The sequence below is a fragment of the Macaca thibetana genome, chromosome 1 (genome assembly GCF_024542745.1).
Source record: "Macaca thibetana thibetana isolate TM-01 chromosome 1, ASM2454274v1, whole genome shotgun sequence".
NCBI lineage: Eukaryota > Metazoa > Chordata > Mammalia > Primates > Cercopithecidae > Macaca > Macaca thibetana.
The window spans coordinates 142,899,788-142,918,521 of record NC_065578.1 but is presented as its reverse complement, the minus strand read 5'-3'; the positions used below and the strand labels follow the sequence as shown (position 1 = coordinate 142,918,521).

General features: G+C 37.2%; 1 protein-coding gene across 1 annotated transcript in view; it reads right to left on the bottom strand.

Annotated features, from left to right (window-relative positions):
- The window catches only part of RAB3GAP2 (RAB3 GTPase activating non-catalytic protein subunit 2), a 122,838-nt gene that overhangs the window by 18,780 nt on the left and 85,324 nt on the right, over positions 1-18,734 (bottom strand). The window contains exons 18-25 of the mRNA XM_050761039.1: positions 18,465-18,555; positions 16,410-16,537; positions 15,152-15,365; positions 14,690-14,787; positions 5,105-5,210; positions 4,351-4,511; positions 3,367-3,595; positions 103-276 (exon numbers count right to left, since the gene is read on the bottom strand). Coding sequence (XP_050616996.1) covers positions 103-276; positions 3,367-3,595; positions 4,351-4,511; positions 5,105-5,210; positions 14,690-14,787; positions 15,152-15,365; positions 16,410-16,537; positions 18,465-18,555 — 1,201 coding nt within the window. The remainder of the gene's footprint in view (positions 1-102; positions 277-3,366; positions 3,596-4,350; positions 4,512-5,104; positions 5,211-14,689; positions 14,788-15,151; positions 15,366-16,409; positions 16,538-18,464; positions 18,556-18,734) is intronic.

Sequence of the window (18,734 nt, the reverse complement as noted above, 5' to 3'; positions counted from 1 at the left end):
CTGGAAGTCAGAAGAAAGCAGTGATATTATTTTTTTCCTTAATGAACACTCGGCCACATCTTTCCTCTCTGGATTTCATGTTTCTCATTATTGGTGTATCACCTGGTATGGCTCCTAAGTCCATCTCCACCTCTGATACCTCAAGGAAACCTCTGTTAACACCTTCTTTGGGTTCATCTGGGTTTTCTGCATCTCTTTCTTCATTAGCCAGTTTTAATACTTCAGGGCTGAAGTCCTGTTTAAATATCCACTTGGCTACACTGTCTGCAATGCCACCTATAGTTTGGAGACAAGGAAGAAAATAAAAATTTACAACACACACGGCAGTGTTTGCCAATGGGAGCCAATTTCCTTACAAAGAAATCTAAGCAACACATTTATTTCTGAGCCTGAAGGTGACCCGAAAAAGCCCTGAGATTTACAGCAGTGTTCCTACCTACCACGCAACTTGTGAGGGCAACAAGCGGGATATTTACGATGTCAGGGCATCCTTATACTCTCAGAAAATGTTACATAAATATAAATGCACAAGCATATGTCTGTATACCATTTGCTTTCTATGTTCAAAAATTTAAAATACACTTTACAGGAGACAAAAAAATTAATATATCCTTAAAACACTTTTACTTCAATTATAAGTGAAAACAGATTGGTTAGAATGACACTTGTCTAGGCTCCTAAGACCAATATAATATTACTTTTTTTTTTTTTTTTTTGAGATGGAGTCATGCTTTGTTGCCTAGGCTATAGTGTAGTGGTTCGATCTCGGCTCACTGCAACCTCCGCTTCCCAGGTTCAAGCGTTTCTCCTGCCTCAGCCTCCCAAGCAGCTGGGATTACAGGCACATGCCACCACGCCCAGGTAATTTTTTTGTACTTTTAGTAGAGATGGGGTTTTGCCATGTTGGCCTGGCTGGTCTCGAGCTTCTGACCTCAGGTGATCCGCCTGCCTCAGACTCCCAAAGTGCTAGGATTATAGGCATGAGCCACCGCAGCCGATAAATATTACTTTTTTTTTTTTTTTGGAGACAGAGTTTTGCTCTTGTTGTCCAGGCTGGGATGCAATGGCGCAATCTCAGCTCACTGCATCCTCCACCTCCCAGGTACAAGGGATTCTCCTGTCTCGGCCTCCCAAGTAGCTTGGATTACAGGCATGTGCCACCATACCTGGCTAAATTTTTTGTATTTAGTAGAGACAGGGTTTCACCATGTTAGTCAAGCTGGTCATGAACTCTTGACATCAGGTGATCCACCTGCCTCAGCCTCCCAAAGTGCTGGGATTACAGGCATGTGCCACCGTGCCCAGCCCTATTACTTTTAATAATCAACTAATTTGCCTATATGCAATATTTATGGGCCTAATTTAGCCATAGCTAATCAACAGCATTATACTATATCATGTTTCAGTCATCAATATAGTACAAAAAATTGTAAACACATGCTGAAAAATGTTCCAGATGTTTAAAGAGCACTGTTTATTATTGAAAACAAATTATACTTCTATTGTTTACCAAAACTTTCTCAGTCTTTCCTCATCTTTTGATTCAGATAAAAACCTTTCCACAAAAAGAATGCCTCACAGTAAATTCACAATTGTCAGTGAAAATAAATGTGAGCAATATGCTGGGTGATCTAATTTCTTATGTTTGGCTTCTAAATCATTGGAAAATTCTCATTCCAGAATTAAGCCCCTGATTCCATTGCTTAGGTTAATATTCAAACGGCATCCTTACCCCTTCACTAGGTGGCAACATGAAGTGTGGTGAGTTTGCAATAAAAAAAAGGTCATGAGTTTTATAAAGAATGAGAAAACAAGTAAACTAAAAATCTATAAATATGTGGGTATTTATAAACCTCACATACAGTCCTTCCAGTATCAAATGCCTAAAAGAGCTGCTGATACAAGTGTGAGCCCTCAAAGACAACTAAAAATGTAAGATGTTTATGTTCCTGCAAGATATCAGCACAGGAACCCAAATGACTCCAGGACAGCAGAAAGTGATGCTTCACAACAGAGGAATAACATTTTGTGGATATTAGGAGGAAGAAGAGAAAATCTGCAGTTAGTGAATCGTGAAAGGTTTCCTGGAGGAGAAGCATTTGAGCTGGACCTTGAAAGATGAGTAAGATTTCGATATCCATGAGTGAGAGAGGCAGGGAAAGGGAAGAGGATAGGCCCAGATCTAAGACAGGAAGCACATGGATGCTTCATTTTAACTAAAGTCTAGGAAGCAAATGAGAAAGAAATAGAAAAATCAGTCGGATTCAAAGTCAAAAGTTATTGGAGAGTAAGTTTAAGAGTTTATGCTTTGTTCAGGCAATTCTTGAACTTACTATCTCATGATCCCCTTAAAATTACTGGCAATCCCAAAGAACTTTGGTTTATGAGTTACAGCTGTCAGTCTTTATGGTACTAAAAATTAAAACTGATAAATAAAAAATATTTTATTAGTCCATTTTGAAATGAAAATAATAAACTGATTACATGCTAATATTTTATGAAAATAATTACATTTGACCAGTAATCCCATTACTGGGTATATACCCAAAGGATTATAAATCATTTTACTATAAAGACACATGCACACGTATGTTTATTGCAGCATTATTCACAATAGCAAAGACTTGGAACCAACCCTAATGTCTATCAATGATAGACTGGATAAAGAAAATGTGGCACATACACGCCATGGAATACTATGCAACCACAAAAAAGGATGAGTTCATGTCCTTTGCAGAGACATGGATGAAGCTGGAAACCATCATTCTCAGCAAACTAACATAGGAACAGGAAACCAAACGCTGCATGTTCTCACTCATAAGTGGGAGTGGAACAATGAGAACACATGGACACAGGGAGGGGAACATCACACACCAGGGCCTGTGGTGGGGTGGGGGGCTAGGGAAGGGACAGCATTAGGAGAAATACCTAATGTAGATGACAGGTTGATGGGTGCAGCAAACCACCATGGCACATGTATACCTATGTAACAAACCTGCATGTTCTGCACGTATATCCCAGAACTTAAAGTATAATTAATAAATAAATAAATAAATAAATAAATAAAATCTGGCCTCATACAGACATGTAAGTGAAAAAAGGAGGACTCCTGAGGTCCTCTGACCACTCTTTGAGAATCACTGCCAATTTTCTTAGGCCGAGGGAAGCACCTAGCAGTTCCTGAGCATGGAACTGACCAAATGAGACTTTAGAGAAAATTAATTTAGAGGAATTATACAGAAGGTTATTGTTATTTTTTAAATCTGAGTGTATTTTTCTTTCTCTATTCTTTCCGTCGTTTCTATTAAAAGAAACCCTCGTAACATAACAATATGGATGTAAATGCTCAAATAAACTTCAGCTTACCTTTTCCTCCTTCTAATAACTTTTTAACAGAAAGCCTTGGAAGTGGCTCAGCCTGCAGTGATGATACTTTGGAGGTCTGAGTGTTCCCTTTGCTGTGAAGCAGAGTCTGAAGTATGAGACAATCCTCCAGCTGTTTCAGAAGGAGTTTCCAGTACTCAGTGTCAAGAGAAAGTGCCTCCCAGGAATCAGTGAGGGCCTCTGAATCAGCACCCAAAACTGTTTGAGAAAACTAATAAAAAATGCACTGGTGATTCTCTGCCAAAGATTCTGAATCAATATTAACTTGAATGAGCTTTTAACTTGAAAGCTGATGGATACTGAGGATACATCACAAAGCAACACATAAATGCTATTTCCCAAATATTACTACTTGGCTGGATGAAACATGAGGGTCAGGAGTAGACTGGAAACTCATAGGCAAGGATGGTGAGTTCAGATATTTATAAGGAGTCCTGCACTAATGGCCCTGATTCAACCAGTGTACATTTCAAAGTTTTCTGGGCCATCTTTGGCAAGGGCCACAGTTTTGTCTAGCACTACCATCAAAAAACTTCTATCTCTTCAGAATGCACTCTTCAACCTAAAAAAAAAATCTGAAATCTCATCTCTCTCCATCATAATGAACATTGCAAGCAGGCAATATTAAATTTAGCCTATAAACAACAATGATGTGAATCTCCACAGATCTATTTGGTGTCTCATCCAAATTAACATAACACCCCCTGGGAAAAATTATTTGATCTACCATGAGCTGTAAAGGAAATGTGAGTCCTCAAGAGATGAGAAAAAAACACAGTAGGATACTGTCATGTGGCAACTGCTAAATTCAAGTATCCATGGCGTCAACCATGGCGTCAAATTAAGGGGAGCACCTCTCATCCCTCTCCCCGCTCCAAAAAACCCCTTAAAAAACCCCAGAAAAGGAAAGCATCCCCTTAGCCTACTGGATGTGTACAGATGAAAACCATACCTTTACCCACTTACTTTTTTCTCTGTCATGTTGTTTGATATCTGTGCAGCAACAGAATGCCCAACATGTGCAGACAACAGAGCAGCTCCATTGTTCTCAGACTGAATACAGGCTGTGCGCATCTGCTGCCACCATGGGGACACAGACTGAGAATCCCAGGTCTCATCGATGGCCACTATAGGGATAGGGAGATAGGAGAAAACTGAAAAATAAACTCTTACCCTGTCAATTTTTTGGGACTAACCATTTATGTTAAACATAATGTTAAAACTAAGTTCCCTACTGATATATTTTTATATTTCTCAGTGAAGTGGAAGTCTAACACTCTATTTTATTCAGAACATTTCTATTCCATTTATTTATGCGCTTTTAGTCATCTTTGTTCTCAATCAATATTAAATCTTTATTTGGAATATTTCATCATTATTTAAAACTATTGAGTATTTTAATAGATTAATATTCTGATAATCATACAAAAAATAACAAGAAAAACATTACCTCCCCTAAGACCATTCCATTTGCCTTACTGAGTTAACATGTATTGTTCAAATCATGTTTTTTTATGATGATACAAAATATAAAATTTCATAAATTAAAGCATAAGTCAAATGCATTAAAAGTATTCTATTAATACATAAAGGAATCTCTATGGTGAAATGTTTTGTATACTATAGACTCCTTCTGTTAAGGGATCCTATCTACTCTCCCATCTTTTTGTGACATTTCAAACATGAAACTTTGTTTACAGGAGCAACAAACTTTGTTTACCTTTCATCTTGCTCAGGAGGGACAGCATGGTATGAAGACAGCAGACTGACTGTGGTTTATCCAAAATATCCTTTTCCTTCGAAAGCCAAACACTCAGGAGCAGAGACTGAAATCAAATTTAAATCTTTTTCAGTCTAAAAAAAAAATTTAACATAGAAAAATCTTACACTTTCCTAGACAGCAGATGCATGCATATGGATGATGCAGCTTCTTGAGGTGAAAAAATAAGCAGTTGCTTGCTGTATCATGTAATGTGAGAGGGAGAATGAGGTCCCTTGTCTATCTAGGAGATTCTCTATAACCTGTTGTATATTTAAACTTCACTGTTTCCAGCTCTTCTTTGGGTTAAGCATTGCCTTCCAATCCAAATCTCTATTAAGGAGCACATTACCAGATAGGAGTTACTACTACGTGAGCATAGATTTGCTGCTGATTAACGAGGTATCACTTGGCTGTAGGTTTTGACAGGAGAGAGGTAGGATCTGGAGCTGTGGATCTTAGCCTTGCCTTGGCCGTACAAAGGTATTGCAGATGTGGCAGTGAGGAACAATATATAAATGTATCAAACTCCAATTTTTAAATCACTAATAAGTTATGAAAAAACAGACTTTAAACAAAAAACTTAAGTCAACATAAGTGACTTTTAAAATGGCTGTAAACCAGCATAGCATACCTACTTGAAGCTGAAATTTTTTTAAGATTTATAAAATTGGTTCACAGACAATTCTGGGATAATGAAGTTTAATGAAATAGTGTTACATCTGTTAGTACTGGTACCTCTGAAAGGCCTTGATTAATTATAATACTGCAATACTTTTATGTGAAAATAGCTCTAAATTAAAAGACTGTTAGTTTAAACGAATTATTTCAAATAGTTTTCAAAAATTAAGGAGGGTAAAGAGTTGAAGGAGAAGAAGCTCATGAAGGAAGTGAATTTATGAGGACAACTCAGGGCCAGGAGCTGTGATAAGTACGTGACATGCACATCACCTCATTTTATCCTAACAACTTCTGTGGCAGGGATGATGATCCAGATTTCAGAAATGATGAAATAAGCTCATATGGGAAAACTAACTTGTCCAGCACTACAGTTAATGAGTTAGAACTAAAATTGACACGCCTGTAATCCTTGCACTTTGGGAGGCCGAGGCGGCAGATCATGAGGTCAGGAGATCGAGACCATCCTGGCTAACATGGTGAAACCCCATCTCTACTAAAAATACAAAAAATTAGCTGGGCGTGGTAACAGGTGCCTGTAGTCCCAGCTACTTGGGAGGCTAAGGCAGGAGAATCACCTGAACCCAGGAGGCAGAGGTTGCAGTGAGATGAGATTGTGCCACTGCACTCCAGTCTTTCTTTTCAAAAAGAAAAAAAGAAAAGAACTAAAATTGGATCCATGTTTATCAGATCTCAGGTAAATTTACAGAAAAAAAAAAAAAAAAAAAAAGAACTAAAATTTGAAAATAAACCTGCCTGATTCTATTAATAACATGCATATTTTCTTTTCTCCCCCTTTAAAAATGTTCATGTGTATAAGGATATATACATGTATATATAAATTTATACATACATTTAATTTTTACACATATGAAACCACACATATATATATACACACACACACTCTTCAATGCCTTCTATTTTTTTTCCTTTTTTGGTCTAATTTTCCTTCCAAGGGCCTCTTCATACCAGCTCCCTTTTAACCTCATCCCACACAGACAACCTTTAAAAAACTTTTTGTAGGTACATAGTAGGTGGGTGTATATTTGTATGGGGTACATGATATGTTTTGATACAAGTAATGCAACATGAAATAAGCATATCATGAACAATGGGGTATCCATCCCCTCAAGCATTTACCCACTGAGTTGCACACAATCCAATTACATTCTTTAAGCTATTTTAAGATGTACAGTTATTACTGTCTACAGTCACCCTGTTGTGCTATCAAATAGGTCTTACTCATTCTATTTTTTGTACCCATTAGAAACCTTTTTTAAAAAAATATATCTTCCATGCTCATAAATAATGACAATGTTAACAATAAATGCTAATGGTTATATAAAGGTTACTATGCTCCAAGTCATTAACAGCTTTATATGTACAGATACATACAGAGTATGTTCGAGGGAGGATAACGGGGATTTACTGTCACAACAATGGGATCATATTACACCATGTTCCTTCCACTTGCAACCCAATATCCTGTTTAACTAACAAAATTCAGCATGACCTTAGTTTATTTATCGGGGGAATCTCCTCTCTGCTAGACTTCCCCTTAACCTCCATAACCTGATGCTTTTCACAACTAGGTAGGCTAAAAAATGGTTGCCTATATAGTTAACAAAGACACTCTATACTCAATCAAAAATAACTCTGTCTCGCTGTTTTATGTGCATGTATACTGGGAAGCAGATGGAAAAGAAACGTGGGGGGAGGGCAGAATTTATTTTACATTTTAGGCTCACCATTAAGTTGCCACTAGATTCACTTTGATAAATTTTACGTACAAAATGTATGATCTGGGTCTATTATTAAAGGGCATCAGATTTCTTTTCTTTTCTTTTTTTTGAGATGGAGTCTCCCTCTGTGATCCAGGCTGGAGTGCAGTGGCACGATCTTGGCTCACGACAACCTCCGCCTCCGAGATTCAAGTGGTTCTCCTGCCTCAGCCTTCCGAGTAGCTTGGATTACAGGCACGAGCCACCATGCCCAGCTAATTTTTGTATTTTTAGTAGAGAAGGGTTTCACCATGTTGGCCAGGCTGGTCTAGAACTCCTGACCTGATTCGCCCACCTTGGCCTCCCAAAGTGCTGGAATTACAGGTGTGAGCCACCGCGCCCAGCCAGTATACCAGATTTCTAAACATACCTATAGATTTAATGCCTCTTAAAGCTTTGTTCATTTCCCCATCAACAACAAAGTTTCAAAATGCTCATCAAAATTGGCAGTCAGAAGGTTATTTTAGATTAAGGCAGCCAAAAAACCTAAATGCCATGCCTTGGACTTCTCTTCACACTATGAATTCTGCTTTTCTCTCCAACCAACCTCTTCTCTACCCAACATCACTTGTAATAAAATTCTGAAACAAACAAAAAACCTGTTCTGCTTAAATTTCCTTCTTATTTCTCCCTAGGTTACCTCCTTCTATTTCTCACCCTCCAGGTAATCTCTGTTTATCACCGAGAGTGTGTTTTTCCTGTTTTCTGTAAACATTAAACATTCCAAACAGTCAAGCTTTTGTTTGTATATAGGATATCAGTATAAAATAGAGGATGCCAAAGAAACTATCAGAATATAATGATACAATTTTAGAATCACTTATAAGCAATATAAAGATATTTTAAACTGTAGGAAACATTAAGATGAAAGAAGAAAAATAAAGAAGTGAATACAGAGATAAATTAAGTTACCACATAGAAACACATATATGGACACATAAAACAGGAGAAGACAGTCCAGTGTATAAAGTAACTACCTCCATAATTAGTAAATGCAAAAGAAGATATTCCAACAGTCACAACAAAGAATGCCACATTACATTATTCATAATATATTTATGAATTCACATATTAAAATGTTACCATTATCTCATACATAAAAATGTTGTATATTGACATATAACCAGATGATGTCTAAATGATAGATTTTGAGTAACAGAAACCTTGAGGCCACCAAGATGGTAATAGAAGGTAACCTACTTACATTCTCTCACAATAAGGTGTTTGATCTGTACCCCTGAACTGACTTCCAGACTGAAGCCCAGAAACAGCTCAATCCCCACAAGGGGACTGGCTACTTCCCTGTTTGCCCATGATCCTGCCACCAAAACCATTTGCCATGGGGTCCAGAAGGAACTGCTTACACTAGTGTTTTGGCAGAAAGGCTAGTCTGCCCGCTAGCTCTGGTCTCAGCAGTGGGCTGGAAAGTAGCCTTGCAGTGCTGCCCTCACCTTCCTTAGCTGAGGTCCCAGCTCAGAGTTGCTTGCATAAGGACCCAGAGGGAGACTCACCCATATCTCTCAGCCCAGGAATCAGAGCCTCCCTGACAGGCTCACCAGCCTCTGTCTCAGCAGATCCCCCTCAGGGCCCCCTCACTGCAGCTGGAGAACTATCCTATCTGCACAGGAACTTGCTGAAGACACATGCCTCTCTGAGCCAACATGAGACACTTCAGCCTCCATTCCCACAGCTGATCCCGAGAGGGCCCAGTCTCAGCTCAAGCCCCTCCTGTTGCAGTTGAGGAATTATCTCACTTGTGCAGGAACCTGCTGGGCAACACATAACCATCTGGGCCAACAAAACAGGCCTGCCAACCTCCTTTTCACACATCCTAAAGAGGTCCAGTCTCACTTCTACTCCCTCTCACTGCAGCTGGAGACCCATCCACCTGTGCAGAGACCTGCTGGGATGCACACCTGTCTGGGCCACCAGGACAGTCTTCTGGACCCAGGTCCCTGGCCAGCATTCCCACATAGCCTCAGCACCCTCCTTAGGTCTTTCCCCAGTCCATGAAGGCTGGAAAGCCACATAAACCTCAGAGCTCTTCAGAGACCTGCAGCAAGCCTGGGCTTAGAGTGTTGTCTAGTGCTGCAAGGGTCACAAGCTCAGGGAACAAAACAGTCAGTCAGCTTAGAATCCCTGGAAGGCCCTCTGAGGAAGGTCAAGTACAAACAAAGCCAGACTGTGAAGACTAAAGTAGATACCTAATATATCAATGTACAATACCATTGTACTTCCACAAGCATCAAGAACATTCAGGGAAACATGACGTCACCAAATGGACAAAATAAGGCACCAGAGACAGAACCTAAAGTGAGGGAGATGCGTGATATCTCTAACAAAGAATTCAAAATAGCTGTTTAAGGAAGCTCAACAAATTCTAAGAAAACACACACAATCTATTCAAAAATTTATCAGAGAAATTTTTAAAAGACTGAAATACAAATGAAAAAAATCAAATAGAAACGTTGGAGCTGAAAATAAATAAAATGAAAAATGCAATAGAGAACATCAATAGCAGAATTGATCAAACAGAAGAAAGAATCAGTGAATTCGTTGATAGACTATTTGAAAATACATAGCTAGAGGAGAAGAAAGAAATGAAATGAATAAAAAGGAATGAACAAGACCTATAGGATCTATAAAACAACCTCAAAAGAGCAAATATCGGGGTTATTGGAGTTAAAGAGAGAACTGAGAAAGACAAAGGAGTAGAAAGTTCACTCAAATAAGTAATAACAGAAAAGTTTCCAAACCAGAATATACAGGTACAGGAAGGTCAAGGGTCACCGATCCGAGTTAACTCAAACAAGAACACTCTAATTTACAAACTCATAAAGGTCAAAGACAGAGAGAATTTAGAAAACAGCAAGAGAATAGAAGCAAATAATGTATAAGACAGATCCAATATGCTTGGTAGCAGATTTCTCAACAGAAACCTCACAGGCCAAGAGGGAGTGGGACAATATGTTCAGAATGTTGAAGGAAAAAAATGCCACCTAAAAATACTGTGTGTGGTGAAGTTATTCCTCAAAAATGAAAAAGGGAAATAAAAGATTTCCCGAGACAAACGAAAGCTAAGGGAATGTATTGCTATCAGACCTATCCTGTAAGAAATGTGTGATTTCTTAGACACTAAAGGGAGTTCTCCAAACTGAAAGAAAATTATGCTAATGTGGTTGTTGTACTAATATTGTAATCGTGGTGTTTAAACCACGTGTATCTTTAGTAAGAAGACTAAAAGAAAAAACTATCAAAAAAAGGACAATTTGTTAAGAGACAACATAAATAACATAAAATGATGACATCAAAAATGCTAAAATGGGGGGAGAAGAGAGTTAATGTGTATAGGTTTTCTTTTTATGGTTTGTTGGTTTTGCTGTTTTGCAATCAAAGTTAAGTTGGTATCAAATTCTTGTTGTAACTAGATTTTTTTTTGTAAGCCTCATTGTAATCACAGTGCAAAGCCTACAATAGATACACTAAAATCAAAAGCAATGAATTGAAACATACTATAAGAGGAAATCACTTAACCATAAAAGACAGAAAAAAGAGAGGAGTTACACAGCAACTAATAAACAAGTAACAAATGGCAGTAGTAAGACCTTACCAATCAATAACAACACTGAATGTAAGTGGTCTGAATTCTCCAATTAAAAGACACAGAGTGAGCTGGGCACAGTGGTATGCACCTATAGTCCTGGCTGACTGGAAGGCTGAGATGAGAGAATAGCTTAGGCCCAGGAATAATAATTAAAAAAAGACACAGAGGGACTGAATGGATTAAAAAACAACATACAAATGTATACCGCATACAAGAAGCTCACTTCACCTATAAAGCCAAACAGACTGAAAGTGAAGGAATGGAAAAAGATATTCCATAAAAATTAAAACCAAAAAAGAGCAGGAGACGCTGCACATATATCAGATAGAATACATTTTAAGTTGAAAACTATAAAAAGAGATGAAGGGGAGGCTGAGGCAAGATAATAACTTGAACCTGGGAGGTAGATGTTGCAGTGAGCCGAGATCATGACACTACACTCCCACCTGGGCAACAGTGAGACTCTGTCTCAAAAAAAAAAAAAAAAAAAAGAGACAAAGATGGTAATTATACAGTGATAAAAGAATCAAGAGTCAAATCAGCCAGATCTAACAATAGTAAGTACATATGCACCCAACAATGGAGCACTCAAATATATAAAGCAAATATTAATAGATCTAAAGGGAGAGACAGACTTCAATACAGTAATAACAGAGGTCTTTGACCTCACTTTCAGGAATGGACAGATCTTCCAGGTAGAACATCAACAAAGAAAGATCAGAGTTAAACTATATACTAGACCATATAGACCTAATAGACATTTATAGAACATTTCGTTTGCTGCTGCAGAACACACATTCTTTTCATCAGCACATAAAACATTCTCCGGGACAGACCATATGTTAGCCACAAAACAATTCTCAACAAATTTTAAAAAGTCAAAATCATATGAAGTATTTATCTGACAATAGAATAAAACTAGAAATCAGTAACAAGAGGGACTTTGGAAACTGCACAAATACAGATATTAAACAACATGCTCCTGAACAGTCAATGAGGCAAGGAAGCAACTAAAAATAAAATTTAAAAATTTCTTGAAAAAAATAAAAATGGGATGCAGCAAAAGGAGTGCTAAGAGGGAAGTTGGTCAGGTGTGGTGGCTCACGCCTGTAATCCCAGCACTTTGGGAGGCCAAGGCAGGCAGATCACGAGGTCAAGAGATTGAGACCATCCTGGCCAACACTGTGAAACCCTATCTCTACTAAAAATACAAAAATTAGCTAGGGGTGGCGCATGCCTGTAGTCCCAGCTACTCAGGAGGCTGAGGTAGGAGAATTACTTGAACCCAGGAGGCGGAAGTTGCAGTGAGCCAAGATCACATCACTGCACTCCAGCCTGGTGACAGAGCGAGCCTGGTGACAGAGTCTCAAAAAAAAAAAAAAAAAAAGGGAAGTCTATAGACAATAAACACCTCAACAAAAGACTCCAAATAAACAATCTAACAAGGCACCTCAAGAAACTAGAAAAGAACCGACCTAAAAATTAGTAAAAGAAGTAAAAAGATCAAGCAGAAATAAATGAAATTGAGACTAAAAAAATTACAAAAGATCAACAAAAAAGTGTTTTATTAAAAAAGATGAACAAAATCAATAAACCTTTAGTTAGACTAAGAAAAAAAGAGAAAAGACTCAAATAAATAAAATCAGAGAAAAAAAGAAAACATTACAATTGATACCACAGAAACACATCATTAGAAACACAGATCATTAGAGACTATTATGAACAGCTTTATGCCAACCAGCCGTAGAGAAACAGAAAACCTCAACAAACCAGTAATAAGTAATGAGATGGAAGCAGTCATAAAAGTCTCCCATAACAGAAAAGCCCAGATCTAATGAATTTCCTGCTGAATTCTTTCAAACATTCAAAGAAGAACTAATATCAATTATACTCAAACTATTTCACAACACTGAAGAGGAGGGAATACTTCCAAACTCATTCTATGAGGCCAGCATTACCCAGATACCAAAATCAGACACATACAAAATAAAAACAACACATTAAACCGTCAACAAGCTCACAGAGGTAGGATGCCCAAATCCTGGCCAAAATATAACATGTGAATGGGGGTGTGTGAAAGAGTATGCAGTTGGCGCTCTGTATCCATGCATTCCACATCTGTGGATTTAATCAACTGTAAGTCAAAAGTATTCAGAAAAAAAAAGATGGACAGTTCCATCTATACTGAACACATACAGACTTTTTCTTGTCATTATTCCCTCAGTAGGTTTAACAATAATTTACACAGCATTTACATTGCATAAGGTATTAAAACTTATCTAGATATGATTTAAGGTATACGGGAGATGTGCACAGGTTACATGCAATTACCACTTTTTTGTTTTTTTAGAGCTAGGGTCTCACTCTGTCACCTAGGCTGGAGTGCAGAGGTGCAATCAGCGCATCCTTGACCTCCCTGATTCAAGGGATCCTCATGCCTCAGCCTCTTGAGTAGCTGGGAATACAGGGACATGCCACCATGCTTGGCTAATTTTTTATTACACCATTTTATATCAGGACCTTCTGTATCCATGGATTTTGGTATTGGAGGGGGAGGTTCCTGGAACCAATCTTTCATGGGTGCTGAGGGACAGCTGTGTTGGCATGCATGTATAGGAGATAGGTAAGAGCAAAGAAGAACAAGGAGGATGGGGTAACTTTCCTTGATTTTTTCAGAAAGGGCAAAAATCTAGTGTTGTATCTTCTCCTTGGATGATTCTTTTGTTTTATATTTATTATAATTGAGATTACATTATAATATATATTCAAAGTTTGAAAATGTTTGATAACAATTCCACATTGCTTTAAGGGAAGTTTATTTTGTTTTTAAGATCTTTTCCATCGTAACATGACAGTTTTTTACTGATGATCCAATTCTATTGTAAATGCATGCATATAGATGTGTGCATACAGATTCTAAACTTATCTTAGGCCAACTATAGAATATGCTTGTTAACATTTATAGAAAATTGGCCAGGCACGGTGGTTCTTGTCTGTAATCCAAAAGCTTTGAGTGGTCAAGCAGGGAGGATTGCTTCAGCCAGGAGTTTCAGACAGCCTGGGCAACATAGCGAGACCCCCATCTCTACAAAAGTAAAAAAAAAAAAAATTGGCCAGCACAATGGCATGCGCCTGTAGCCTCAGCTACTCAGAAGGCTGAGATGGGAGGATGGCTTGAGCCCAGGAGGTTGGGGCCGCAGTGAGCTACGATCACACCACTGTACTCCAGCCTGGGTGACAGAGCAAGACACTTTCTCTCTCAAAGTAAAAGAAAAAAAATTTACAGGGTATAAGAAAAATAAAATAATATTACTCTATTAAATATGGTGATTAAAAATTTCTTTGATCATTTTTAGAAAGTTTTCATGGACATTCTATGATAACCTAAAAGACAACAGTTAAAAAAAAAAAAAAAAAGAAGATTGACACTTCTGGGTGACATTCACAAGGAAGAACAGCAACCAGCAACCAAAAACACCTTACCAACAACAGCTGAGGGCTAAGTCCAGCCGACTCCAAAGTGTGACACATATCCTCAGTGGAGCTTTCTCCATGCAAACACTTCCAAAAAAAGAAACTACCTGGTAGAACAAAAACAAAGCACATTAATCAATGACTACTTACCATTTGGACTAACAATCTTATTGAATCACAATCTGGAATTCCAGAGAAACAAAACATTATGAAGGAAGAGAAATTAATGGTTCAATTTGCTTGATTTATTAAAGCAGAAAGCAAATCATGATCTGATATTGTCTCTTTAATATACTTATTAAAACAACCTATCGACCAGAGTGTCTTTTGTTGGCCAAAAAATACAGTACATTAAATACTTTCATTATTTAAATTTCAAAACAAACAGAATCTCCTGAGATGCTATATGTTCCCACCACGTTTTCTTCTAAAAGAAGACGGATACAAAGACCAGTGTATAATTTTACCTACCTAAAGCCACATACTCCTCTTCACTTATCTTCTTTACATTGAGCACATCCTTTTCATATTCTAAATATTCCAAGAATGTTTTTACAGGCAACACACCATCTTTATCATCAGAAAATCGAACATTTGTCCTGGTGTTCTCTTGCTTATACTTCTCTAGTAATGCCTGGAGCTTAAGTAGTTCTTTTTCATCAAGCCTTAGTAACACAGCCAAGTCCTTTAAAATAGAAAACAAAAACAACATTCCACATCTATTAACCACATTATCTGAACTGAAATTCAAGATTGTAAGCAAAAGTTGACTTTTTAATTAATATAATAGCTATCATGAATTCTGCTTAAAACTTTGCTTACAAGTCACATTTCATGAGTAGGAGTTTATTTAAATAAACTATAATCTTGAACACTACATACTACTAAAAGTACCATTTTAGCATATTTCTTGAGGGTACTTTATTATCTTCTAGAATGTTAGCATTTTTTTTTTTTTTTCGAGACAGGGTCTCGCTTTGTTACCCAGGTTAGAGTACCTTGGCACGATCATGGTTCACAGCAGCCTTGACTTCTTGGGTTCAAGCAATCCTCCTGCCTCAGCCACCTGAGTAGCTGGGACCACAAGTGTGCACCACCACCTCCAGCTAATTTAAAAAGTTTTTTTTGTAGACACAGGGCCCCACTATGTTGCCCAGGCTGGTCTCGAACTCCTGGGCTCAAGTGATCCTCACACCTCAGCTTCCCAAAGTGTTGGGATTACAGGTGCAAGCCACTATGCCCTGGCAAATGCTAGAATTTTAATAAACATGTTTCACTGTATAATCAGAAAAAAATTTAAAAGGGTGTCAAATGCAACTCTTACCATTCTGAGGAAACTAAATATTTGAATTTAAATGCTTAATTATTAACCAGCGTAAACACTATAAAATAAAACATAGAAAAACAATTCTCATTGTATCCACATATAAGTCCTGTATGTGGCTCTCAGGGATACAACCTGTTAGGCTTTCAAACTATTTTTGTATACCTTATGTACAAAAACATATTGTGGCTGGGCATAGTGGTTTATGCCTATAATCTCAGCACTTGTATAAATAATATAAATTTAGCAGCAAGGCACAGAGAGCTAGCAGGGGGCTTGGTAAACAAAATATACCTTTAAAGCTTTAAAAAAATTCTTAATTTTCTACTTTGTTACTACTGATTGTAAAAAGTAAAAGCAACCAGATAGATTATTTTATATAATATAAAATGTGGGATTACTCACATTATCAGAGAATGGTGTGTCTAAATGAAAATCAAGGGAATTTAGTTGACTGACCGACTCATAGAGTTGCAGCAATTTTAGTCTATTGGCACAAAACTGTAGCAATCCTTCATCAACCGACTCAAGTTCTAAAGGCAGAAGGAAAAGTATATATAAGAGATATATTTAACAAACTCATAAACAGGCTTTTCTTTCATTAAATCTCTCAACATTACATAATTCCCTGATGCTCTGATGTATTAAATATTGAGATGCTTAAGCTATATCAGATTTTGAAAGCAAAAATAATTTTTCCGTTATGACAAAATGTCTAATTTTTTTTTTTTTTTTTTTGAGACGGAGTCTCGCTCTGCTGCCCGGGCTGGAGTGCAGTGGCCGGATCTCAGCTCACTGCAAGCTCCGCCTCCCGGGTTCCCGCCATTCTCCTGCCTCAGCCTCCCGAGTAGCTGGGACTACAGGCGCCGCCACCTCGCCCGGCTAGTTTTTTGTATTTTTAGTAGAGACGGGGTTTCACCGTGTTAGCCAGGATGGTCTCGATCTCCTGACCTCGTGATCCGCCCGTCTCGGCCTCCCAAAGTGCTGGGATTACAGGCTTGAGCCACCGCGCCCGGCCAAAATGTCTAATTTTTAAATAAAATAAGATGCTCTAAAAGTAGGGCGATAAAAAAGAAAGTGGAAATATCTTCATCTAATACTTAAAATTTAAAGAAATTATCTGGAATACTGTATGAATATTTATATCTAATATAAAACAAATATTTATTCTTTAAAAAGGGAAACAATGATAATCCCCCAAAAATCTTATTTGAAATACAGTATCATGGAATATTGTTCAAGTTCTTATAGCCTTAATAAAACTGACCATACAAAATAATTAGATTTTAGGAATCTTATTTTTATGTAGAACTTGAAACTGATGATTTTATAGAACTCCAACAATGGTGTTTGGTTTACTACCAGGTCAGTGAAAGATAACTTTTCATTTAATAAATTTTGGGATTTTGTTAATGCCTTGAGGGGTGGGAGGGCTTTATAAGTATACCATGCTTTTTAAAAGAGGTATTTATTTCTGACAAGTGGTATACACTAAAGGAGTTCACTATTTGCCAATGTCAGTTTCATGTATCTGTTAAAAAAAAAAAGGTTGAAAAAGAGTCTCAAAATTAGCATGTTTGAAGCCCTGAAAGAACAAATTATAATTTGTTTATTAAGCCACTTTAAGCTGGCTTACACATAATTAAAACACAAAGTTGGTTTTACATAATTAATATGACAAACAAAAGTCACAACTAGATGACACCAGTCCACTGCACACTACAATTTAACTGATGTTAGGAATTCAGAATAAAGTGAATTTTTACTAGTTCAGTTGGATGGAATATGGTGTTACAACCCCACAGTTTCAAGTGTAATCCTTTTTCAGACAAATACATTTTGACGGGCTGACTGATTTTAAAGAACAATGTGATAGTACAAATTTTGAACATCAAAAAATGACCAGAAAAAATAATCTGATTGTCGTCTGTGATTTTGGACGTCCTTAACTATGTTCATGAGGGAAACTGATGGGAAACTGATACACTAATAAAACATTAATACAAAGTACAAATATGTTTTATTATTATCTTGGTCAAAATGACATTATGTGCCCCCCTAGAGAAATTTGTCTCTTCTTGTGAAGCTAAAGAAAAGACAATGGCAGCGAGAGAGCTTGGTTGTTTTCCCATACCACCAGATAACTTCTTCATTCCAATGCTTTCCTTAATGTTCTACAGCTATATCAGAATAACCACTTATCATTCTATCCTGACCTCTTTCCTCACAATTAAAAACAACTTCCCAATAACAAACACTCAATACATTCAAAGACAGTTTAGATGAAGATCAACTACATATATTAAATAGGGAATAAATAAGATTCTTAATTTCTTATATATATATATATTATTTCCACATTAAAGTAACATGATGGTATCACAAAGTCAATAACTTTCTATAATCAGTTACAAAATTTGAGTTAAGAACGTAACCTCCAATCAGTACAAACCCTATTACCTTGATTTTTCAAAGTGTCCATTAAAGTCTGAGTGATGTTTCTAAGGCAAGAAAATGGTAAACGTTCACTTGCCAAAATGCTTTCCAAAGCCTAGAAAAAAGATATTGAACAGTTCTAGCAATTATAAGGCAATGATTTTATTTTTTAAATCTTATATTTATGCCCAAACTTTTACTACCCCAAATTTCAAAGAGAAGCTCTATATTTAAGATGTTTTAGTGTACGTATCTTAAATCTCAAGTTGCACTGTTAAGTAATATTCAATCAAC